The sequence below is a fragment of the Propithecus coquereli genome, unplaced genomic scaffold, assembly GCF_000956105.1.
Source record: "Propithecus coquereli isolate 6110/MARCELLA unplaced genomic scaffold, Pcoq_1.0 Scaffold75, whole genome shotgun sequence".
Lineage (NCBI taxonomy): Eukaryota > Metazoa > Chordata > Mammalia > Primates > Indriidae > Propithecus > Propithecus coquereli.
Window position 1 is genome coordinate 477,970 of NW_012153618.1, and position 11,136 is coordinate 489,105.

At 36.9% G+C, this 11,136-nt stretch overlaps 1 protein-coding gene and 1 pseudogene across 1 annotated transcript in view; one reads left to right on the top strand and one right to left on the bottom strand.

Annotated features, from left to right (window-relative positions):
• Positions 1-11,136, top strand: part of KMT2C (lysine (K)-specific methyltransferase 2C) — a 127,732-nt gene that overhangs the window by 46,380 nt on the left and 70,216 nt on the right. The window contains exons 17-19 of the mRNA XM_012662137.1: positions 3,390-3,518; positions 5,561-5,680; positions 9,052-9,182. Of these exons, the coding sequence (XP_012517591.1) occupies positions 3,390-3,518; positions 5,561-5,680; positions 9,052-9,182 (380 nt within the window). The remainder of the gene's footprint in view (positions 1-3,389; positions 3,519-5,560; positions 5,681-9,051; positions 9,183-11,136) is intronic.
• On the bottom strand, positions 427-1,383 carry LOC105824619 (annotated as a pseudogene).

Below are 11,136 nucleotides of genomic sequence, written 5' to 3' on the forward strand. Positions count from 1 at the left end.
CTTTAATGTGTTTTTTTTTTTGAATTATTTAAGACCTTTATTAACAAGTGCTTGCAGTTTGTTGACTTTTTTGAAAAAATCAAGTTGTAAACTTTTATTACGAATTAAAAATGAAGTTCTTAAAAATCTCAACTTGACCAGATATGAAACAATTTAAAAACCTTTAAAGGCATATTAAGAAAAACCAGCCTTTTTTAAAAAACATGTTTGTTATTACCAAAAAAGATGTCTTTAGGTAAAAATAATAAAAACCCCATGCTGCATAGGTAATGCAGATAGTTCTAGTTATCTGGTTAATGGGCAAAAAGCAAGCACTTAAGGTCTTCAGCTCCAATCTTTTGTTCATTTCTTATTGCGGGAATTTCATATTCATTTCTTCTTGTTGGATGACTAAACCGGACGATGGTAGAGATGGTAAGCCAGCATTTACTCAGCCCCGCCCTGCTCAGCCTCGGGAGCGGACGAATTCTCAGCTGGTGTATCGGCTGCTTTTGTCTCTTTGCCATCTTGTGGTTTAGGGTTTTCTGAGCGTCTGCGTCAGTAATTGAAGTTGCGGCGGTACTGATGTTGAGGCAGCTGCTGACCTCGGATCTCATCTCCTTGATTCTCTTTATCCTCTTCATTGCCGTCCTCTCTGGGCCGTCTTTGGCGAGGAGGGCCCCTGCGGAACCGTGGTCCATAACCCCGATACATATTCTTACTGGTGGTCTACCTTGTTCTCCTGCACCCTGGTTGTCAGCACCCTCCATCACTTCTCCCTGTGCAGGAGGGTTGGAACACTGTGGTCGATGCCCACAGGGTCTCCGCATGCAGTAAGGTGGGAGCCTTCGCCTGCGGTGGGGCCACGTTGCTGGCCTGGCCTTCAGGAGCACTCTCCGATCCCTCATTCTTTTCCCCACTCTCACTGTTCTGATAATTCTGCTGGTAGTTGCATGGAGGACCCCTCGACGTGGATGGCGTCTGTAATGGTTACGGTCTGCTGCATATTGACTGCCTTGAACTGGAATTCCTCCAGGGCCTGTAACATTTGCTGCCTCTGCACCCTTTTCTCCTTCAACAACATAAACTCCGCAGTTTCTCCATCTCCTACACTGCGAAGGTACTTCCCGGGGTTGTTCTTCTTTATGGCAGTCTGGTGTACGAATGCATCTTCCTTGGTATCATTCCTGTTGATGAAACCATATCCGTTTCTTACATTGAACCATTTTACTGTCCCCAAAACCTTTGTTGTGATGACCTTCTTGTCCCCGCCGGTAGGCGCCGCTGACGTGAGGCCGCCCGGGCCACCGCTCCCTGGGCCGCTGCCGGTGGTGCTGGGCTTGGAGTGGGCAGCGCTGAGAGCGGGGCGGCAGGCGGCTGCTGGGTCTCGGCCTCGCTGCTCATGGTTACGGTGATGGTGACGGGGGCCAGCTGCGGCTCCTCCCGATGTGTGATGGTAACTAGGCCGGTGGCGGCAGTGGGACTTCACAGGGCTCTCTGGGGTCTGCTCCCGCTACCGATTGAACTCTCAGTGTGTTTTTAGTAGGTTTTTCAGGACAGTGAAATTAATACGTGAATTTAGTCTACCATCTCAACCCAGAGTTCCCTCTCATTAACTTTTAGGTGGGTTTGTTTGAAGGTAAATAGTTGATATTTTGTCATCTTTGGTGCTTGCTGCATTTCAGTGAATAAATGTTTCTTTTCATGGTGTACTCATAGATATATAGAGCAGTTATCAGATTGTTATGAAATTTGCCTCAAATATAGACCTAATTATAGTGAAAAAACAAAAAACAAATGCATGTTCATGATATTACAGAAATATTATCTATAATACTTCGATTATTTAATCTTAAAATGTACGAATAAAGTTTTTTCTATAGCAGAGTGGTAAAGCAACTTGCAAAAGTTTGATCACCATAATGTGAAAATAGCATGCTCTGAGATCTGAACTTCTATATGCATTACTTAATTTCATTTACTTCATTTAGTAAAGTATTTGTTGAGTACCTGTTAGATACCCTGCTAAGAATGCAGCTGTTAATAGGAAGGTCTTAGTACCTATTGTCATGGAGAATATAGTCTAGCAGGGACACAGACTTTAAAGAACCAATAAAAATGAAGCAGAATGTTAATGTATAGGAGCATGTAACTGTGGAATATAGCCTTGTCTAAATACCAGGAATTCTTTAATGCAGTGATGGTTAGAATAAATCTTGAAAGATGAGTTATGCAGAAGGCAGAGTTTGGGGAGATAGTAGAAGAAAGAGCTTGATACATTCAAGGGACTGAATATAGTTCCCTGTGGTTAGAGTGAGGTAAAGCCAGAAAGTTTACAAGAGCATATTATTATAATGGCCTTTACAATTTTACAATTTGAACTTTATTTAGAGGGCACTGGGAAGACATGTGAGGATTTTAAGCAGAAAGTTGATATGTATTTAGAGGAAGATCATTTATGCTGTAATTTAAAGAGCTGATTGTAGAGGAGTAAGCTTTAAGGCAGGGGACTAAGTAGGAGCATGTTATGGTAAACCGTCGGAGATTGGGCTAAGATGGTAGTAGAAGTAAAATGCTTTTCAGAGATTGAGGACTCTTGATTGTGGGAGAAAAGATATTAGGAATGGTCAAGCCTGTCTTTCAGGCTTCTTCTGTCTTTTCTGTCTCTTAATGATAAGTAACACAGGCAAAGGAATAAAGTTCATTTTGGGGCTGGGCATCGTGGCTCATGGCTCAATCCTAGCACTTTGGGGAGGCTGAGGCCAGAGGATTGCTTGAGACTAGCCTGGGCAAGAGCAAGACCCCATCTTTACAAAAAAGAAAAAAAGAAAAGAAAAAAAAATTAGCCAGGTATGGTAGCACAAGCCTGTAGTCCCAGCTGCTTGGGAGGCTGAGGCAGGAGGATCGCTTGAGCCCAGGAGTTTGAGGTTGCAGGGAGCTATGATGATGCCACAGCATTTTAGCTTGGGTGACAGAGCAAGACCCTATCTCCAAAAAGAAAAAAAATTTCACTTTGGATATACAGTTTTTAGTAAGTAGGTAATATCCAATAACAGCTGTGGTTTACCCTCAGATGAGAGTTGTAGGCTAAAGAGATAGTGGGGCCCTGGACTGAAAGACGTAATTAAAAGCAAGTGAATGGTTTGTTCAGTGCAAAGTGATAAATAATTGTCTTTCTGAGCTCTCTTTCCTTTTCCTTGACTATTATATTTAATTTCCTGAGAACACTGCATTAAGCATAATTTCTACAACCATTTGGGGCTGCTTCTGTCTGTTTCCGAACTTTCCTGCCAACTGGGATGCATGATTAGAATGGGTTAGCAACGACTTTGCTTTATATTTCTCATCACATACGGATTATGTATTTGATAGGTTTTCCCAATTTTATGTGCTCATATACTTTTTTTCAGAAGGAGAACTTATGGATTGTGATGGAAAATCAGAATCTAGTCCAGAGCGGGAAGCTGTGGATGATGAAACTAAGGGAGTGGAAGGAACGGATGGTGTCAAAAAGAGAAAAAGGAAACCATACAGACCAGGTATAGTGTCTGTGGTATACATTTTAATATAATCAAAACTTAGTTAATTTAGGAAAAATATAATATTGAGGGCCTCAATTATAATTGATCAGGATTGAATATAGCATCAATACCTAAAACTTAGGTGTATAAGTTAAAGAACTGTACTATTTGAATGTGCTTTGTATTTTTTTAAAATTTTTATTTATTTTTGCTTTGAATATGCTTTTTAGCTGACAAGTTTTTTAGGTTGTTGTATGTAAATATGTCACAATAAATCATCATTTAATGCCTTATCTTAAATTTAACCATTTTATTGAATGCTTTACTAGGTTGGTGGTTATTTATACTTCAACTTTTAAGGCCATTTATAGATTTTCTTTTGATGTGTACTTCTGTAATTTTTTTTTAATTTTCAGCATTCACTTTCTCATGTTTTTAAAAACTTATTTCAGTGCTTATACAAGAGTACCAGTAGGTGTGCAGCGTGAAGGCAAATAAGACAAGAGTTCTTATGCCTCCTAGAATTTATAGTCTTATTAATACCATGACTGACCAAAACACTCTTGTTTCCTATCTGCCTCAGGGGTGTAGAGAAAAGATGTCTTTCTTGTCAAATTTTATTTACCTTATTGGAAAAAAATTATTGAAATTGTCACAATACAGAACATGTAGGCTTTCTTTAGGCAGTTTATTAATGTCTGTTTACCAATCAATGAGGCATTAAATTGAATCAGTACAATCATTATTTTGATTGTTTATATTTTATTAGTAAGTGATCTAAATCCCTTTTGATGTGTAAGGAGGAACTTTCTCACTGCATTTGAATTCTATAAGACTTTTCTGCTAGGTAACCTACCTTCTAGATGGGCCACATGTATAATAAGGACCTATGATTAGTTCCACTAAATAATTTTATGAAAATGATTTCATTTCTCCCTAATTATGAGGCTTGTAAGTACACTTTTTTCTCTACTGCAAATTCCTTCCAGGGTCTTATAGTTAATGTTTTGTTTACTCTGCCTGACATGGATGCCATCCCTTTAATTGAGGGGCCCATTAGGTCTCCAAGTATGTTGGTAGACAGTGTTCACTGTATGCCAGGCACTTTTCTAAGTATTCAATATATATTAATTGATTTATCCTTATAATATATGTATGAGGATGTGCTTCATGTTATCCCCACTTTACCAGTGAAAGAACGGAGGCACTGGGAAGTTAAATAATTTGCCCAAATTTAGTTAGTAAGTAGAATTACATAGTCTGACTCCAGGTTCCCTGGTCTTAACTACAGAGCTCTGTTTGTCTCATATCTGTATGCCTTGATAACGTGGAATAAGCAGACACAATCTCCCTGAAGTCACATCAGTCAAAGTATGTTTGTGTCATCTAGATTAGTTTGTATCTTCTATCCTCTAGCTAATGTACAAATTATTATCCAGTTAATGTACAAATACAGTCATCCATCGCTTAATGACGGGGATATGTTCTGAGAAAATCATCGTGTAAACATAGAGCATACTTAGACAAACCTAGATGGCGTAGCTCACTACACCCTCGGTTATATGGCACACTAAATTTATATATATAAAAAGGTAATTGCACTACAATGTTACGACTGCTATGACATCAGTAAGTGATAGGAATTTTTTTAGTTCCATTATAATCTTATGGTACCACTGTCGTACGCAGTCCTTTGCTGACTGAAACGTTATGCGGCACATGACTGTAATTTGATGTATGTATTACTGATATTTGTTAAATAGATAAACCAGTATAATTTACTGTTTAATATTTACTCTGATAATGTCTAGAAGAGGAAATGCATGCATACTTTTTACTAGTAAATTTTAATTCCTGTTTGATTAGTGATAACAGTGGCTTTGATTTTTATTTTTTACTTCTAACCTGTTCTATTTTGCATAAAAATAAGATTATTGATCTAGATTAGCCCAGATTTAATTTTGGAAAATACCTCACTATTTAAGACAATTTTATCCTACTGTGGAAATATAGGGAGAAATGAGTTATTTATCAGTTTACCGAATTTCTTTTTTGGATAGGTATTGGTGGTTTTATGGTGCGGCAAAGAAGTCGAACTGGGCAAGGGAAAACCAAAAGATCTGTGATCAGGAAAGATTCCTCAGGCTCTATTTCTGAGCAATTGCCTAGCAGAGATGATGGTATAGTACTGATTTTGTTTGATTAACTTCTTGGTCTTAATATCTCTGTTGGAAGGAACTATCCTAAATAATGCTACAATTACAACCGTATTGCTTCTTACTGATAAAAGAATTTGAATGCCTATAAAGTTTATGCCTGTAATATAGCAATCAGGTTTGATAAGGAAATGGTTTAAATCCAGTAGGCTCTATTATTCCTTTGAGATTTTTTTAATATGTTCATTTTTCCTATATTAAATAGAAATAGTTTAGGAACTGAATCATTTAGTTACATAAGGTACTTTTCCAGTCATCTCAAAAGCCATCCTTTGCCTGCCTTAGCAACTTTTGACGTATAATTTGAAACTTTTAGAATGCTTAGTTGAAAGGACAGGGCACCCAAATAATTTTTAACAAAATTATATAGTGTTTTAGAAATACATCTTCCAATGAACATTCTGTTCCCCTAACTTAGAGCTTCCAAAAAGCTAAGTCATTGCTTAAGTCATAGCTTTCTATCAGTTAAGAATGTACTAGTCCCATTTCTCAATTTGAGAGGTGGTTCTGTTAAAGACTTTGTAATTGGTATGGTCATGATCTGTATGATTATATATTTTGAAATGCTTAATATAGAATCTGAAGAGAATTGAGATGTTTTCAGCATGTGTTCTGAATAGAGTCCTTCTATTACTAGGCAATAGGATTTTGACTTCAGGTGAATTATGAAAAATCAGAAATCGCTGCACATTTTAAAAAGGAAGCTCTGGCTGGGCGTGGTGTCTCATGCCTCTGATCTTAGCACTCTGGGAGGCTGAGGCAGAAGGATTGCTTGAGCTCAGGAGTTGGAGACCAGCCCAAGCAAGAGCGAGACCCCATCTCTACTAGAAATAGAAAAATTAGGTGGGTTGCAGTGAGCTAGGATGATGCCACTGCACTCTACCCAGGACGACAGAGTGAGACTCTGTCTCAAGAAAAGAAAGGAGGCTCTATAATGGTTTTTAAGAAGTTTCTAGTATGACTTAATATTGGCTTAATCACCCCTAATTAAGAAATTTGATATGTTCAACAAAACTGTTTTTCATGGTTTTCATCTCTTTATTCTGTCTTCCATATAATTTATTTAGATTTAGCTTTTAGTTTAGTATTTTGTTCTGTCATCTGTCTAATCAAAACTCATCTGAGTTTTTAATTTCATATGTAATTTTTCCCTCTTCTAAACTGTCTTTTTGTTTTAACAGTTTGTAGTTTCTTTTTAAAGGTTACTCCTGCTTTCAGTCATCTTCTGTTTCTTCAATTAACCAGTTGATTTTGAATAAAAAAATATCTGCAGCCTTTGCATGTCTCATTCAACTCTTTGTATCTGCTGGTTCAGTCTACTACTGCCTCATGTCATTATTTTTATTGTTTGAGAGACTCATATAATTATTATTTATTTTATTTTATTTTTTGTACTGTAAACTCATATTCTTTGGAACATTCTCTGTTTGAATTTTTGAGGACTGAATAGAAGATGGGTTCTTTCAGAGAAGATTTGGGTTTGTTATTTCTAGGAGCATGGGGGGCTGTTACCCCAGGATGGCTGTAAGATACATTCTTAGCTTAAGTTTTTTGGTACATTCATGTTATATAAATTCAAGTTTCTTATACATTAGGACTACATTCAGGCTGTGAATTCTCAGGGAAGAATTTTATTTTTTGTCTTTCTACCCAGGACCAAATTTTATGACATGACCAGCAGTTTTGGTGGATTTTGTTTTGGTTTTTTGGAGTTTTTTGTTTGTTTGCTTTTTTCCTTTTTCGCTGTTGGTGGTGGGGAGTTGAAGGTGAAGATTTGGGTGAGGATGAATTTCTTGTTAAACCCACCCTGAGCATGGAGTCCCTCGGGGGCCCACCTATATACAAGGCACCTCTGGAGAATCTCTCCAATTCTCTTGGAGAGGCTCTAAGCTTTGTCTTCTCTTCCCTGTTCCTCATAAGGCTCTGACAAACTGGAGCTTGGAATCATCAGATTTCCTCAATTTCAGAGAGCTTTAGTACTTTGCTTCTGTAGTTCCTCCTTTACCTTACTTCTTGTTCGTAAGTGATTATTTTCTGGCTATATTACTGGTATCCTTAAGAAGATTGTTTTAAAAAATGTCCACTAGTTTTAGTTACGTTTGGAAGAGTCAATTTAACTATGAAGTCTGGCAACAGAAGTCCCCATATTGATTTTCACAAGGGTTGTTGCCACTTGTCCTACCATGAAGAAGTGTCTGAGATTATCATTTGATTGCTACCTTAAGTTATGTACTTGTTTCTTTGCTAATTTCATAGTCCAAAATTTTGTTTTATTTGTATTTCTCTGATTTTGAGAATAAGTGTTCATTGTATATTTATGAATATATTCATAGTCATGTTTTCACAATGTGTAGATACTACAAAGTCCTAATTTGTAGTAAATTTCTGAACTTGGAATTGCCAGATTGAAGGATATACTCTCTTAAGGTTTTTGTTGGGTATTCCCAATGTACTCTACAAAATGATCATACTCGTTAAATTTCTCTTAGTGTAGCCTGTGAGTAGCGATTTCCTTATACTCACAAGCTTTGAGTATTTTTATTTTTTGAATCTTTAACAAAATGTTGTATTTATTCATTTTTCTAGAGTTAGGGTCACAAGTCTGTTGCCCAGGCTAGAGTGCAGTGGCGTAATCATAGCTCACTATAACCTTGAACTCCTCCTGGGCTAAAACGATTTCCACCTCAGCCTCCCCAGTTGCTAGGACCACAGGCAGGTGCCACCACGCCTGGCTAATTTTTAAATTTTTTTGTAGAGACAAGATTTCACTTTGTTGCCCCAGCTGGTCTCGAATTCCTGACCTCAAGCAGTCCTCCTGCCTTGGCCTCCAAAGTGCTTACACTACAAGCAAGAGCCACCACACCCAGCCAAAATGCTGTATTTAAATAAGCTTCTGCTTTGCAAGGAAATACTCATTATTAAGAAAAGAGACAATAGGAAACATACCAATACTAAATAGACATGAAATACAATTTTTATGATACTTAAAAATTATTGGGTTGGTTGTTGTGTCTTATTCCTGTAATTGAATACTTTGGGAGGTTGAGGCAGAAGGATTGCTAAAGGCCAAGAGTTTGAGGCTGTAGCGAACTGTGATGGCACCATTGCATTCCAGTCTGGGTGACAGCAAGACCTTGTTCTCTTTTTGTGAGACCTTGTTCTTGCAAAAATAAACAAATAAAATCTTGCTAATAAACTTAGTTTGGTATCTTTTTGTGAAAATGCTTATTTGTTTATATGAAACTGTGTATATTGATAAGGTATTCAATTACCTTGGGTGGATTTGTCTAGAAATTTTAAATGCCACATATTTATAAACATGACTATTGTTTCAGGCTGGAGTGAACAGTTACAGGATACTCTAGTTGATGAACCCGTTTGTGTTACTGAAAGCACCGAAAAAATAAAGAAGAGATACCGAAAAAGGAAAAATAAGCTTGAAGAAACTTTCCCTGCCTATTTACAAGTAATATTTTGCTTTACATTACTTTATGTAGTTTGTTAATTGAGGAAATGTAATGCATTGAGTTTTTTAAAATAGGTTTGCTGTTTTTCTTTGTTTTTGTTAATGTTTTACTTGTTTTCATTTAGTCATTAGTAATGCCATTTTTGCCTTCCAGGGACCCATAAAATTTAACATTTACCTTTTTTTGTGCTTTAATACTTTGCATGAATTTCTTTTTCAATACCAGTTCTTCATGTCTGAGTATTCTATAAGACGTATCAAGGACACTTTGGGGTAGGAAAAACTTAGTCTTCCAAACCATTCACATCTGTATATGCCTCACTCCCAAGTCCTATTGAAATTTCCCTTTGCCAGTACAGGTTATGGTAATTATATTCATTGAATAAAGATAGGTTTTTAGCAGGCAAAGTTATAGCTTTAATAATTATTTACTGCTTTTAGAGGCCTGGTAAGCCAAAGATTTAAATAATACTCTTTTTGTTTTCCAAAGTACACATCAGAAAAATATCTCCCAGTATGAAGAAATTATGTGTGGTAGGTGTGGACTACAAAAAAAGGATTCTTTCTAGTTTATCCTGTAAACATTAAGTCATAGAAGAGTTCAAGGCCATGTGATGTATTAGAAATAGCCCTATATTAGGAAAAGAACTGAGATTAAACCTCTGGCTTTACCACTGCCTAATTCTAGACTCCTAAGCATTTTATTCATCCATCTTGGCCTCTATTTCTTCATGTGTAAAAATTGAACTGGAACACGCTGTTGTTGAGTGGCTATCCTAATTTCAGTGTGTATGGCTATTCATCTTTCTGTCCCTCCCAGAGAAATATGGCCTCCATAGATACCTCTTCATTGCTTGAGTTGTGTTTTACTTTACTTTTCCAGTCAGCTATTATTAGTATAATTGGTTTGAAAATACATTTCCTTTCAATTAACATACACCTTGCTCAATTTTCTTTTTTAGTAATTAGACTACAAAATCTTAACGGCAGTGTTTGTGTTAAAGAGTTAAGCCTTGAAAATCAGAGAATCCTGGTTTTAAATACCACTCTACTACCAGTTAGCCACGTGATCTTGTTCTAACTATTTAACATCTCTGTGCCCCAGTTTTCTCATCTTTAAAATTGTGGTGCCTCACAGAAATGTTCAGAGATAAAGTAAGAATATGGATGTTACTTTTATATCTCTTTAATAGATGTTTTATTTTCCCCTTATTCCCTTCAAATACCCTTTTATCCTAGCTTTGCACTTTTTTTAAAACAGTAATTTTATTGGTTAGGAAATAGACCCATTTATAGTTCGGATTATATTTATTTGCATCTTTTTTTATTCATTATCTCCTATGCCTTGACCTCCCTTCTCGTTAGTTCTTTCTGAGAGTGTTGAGATGACCACCCGCCTCTCCTCCTATTGCTCCTTCTGTAAAGTATAATCTATATTTAAGAAGCTTTCTTTAGGTGTTTATGAATATATGAAGACTGTCCATTTAATACTTTGGCAACAGAGCTTTTTAAAGTATTAGATCTAATTTTCCAATTTCTGCTGTGATCTTAGTCTACTGAACTGGATTGTTTCCTCTGGTGTACATTAGTAATGTTCACTTTTTTTTTTTTTCTTAATTTTAATGTGAGGGAAGCCTTTGTAATGGTGCTATTTCTTGGACACCTTGTGATAGTTATATATTTTTTTCTGTTGACTGGGGGAACACATAGTGACAAAAACCCAGTAGGAATTCATTAACACACTTTCCAGTTTTTCTTTATTGACCACAACAGTGTCAAGATAAACTATAAGTTAGAAATATTTATGCAATCTGCTTATAGGTAGTGATACCATGTGACTTCAGAAATACCTGTAATAGGCCAGGCACGGTGGCTCACGCCTGTAATCCTAGCACTCTGGGAGGCCGAGGCGGGCGGATTGTTTGAGCTCAGGAGTTCGAGACCAGCCTGAGCA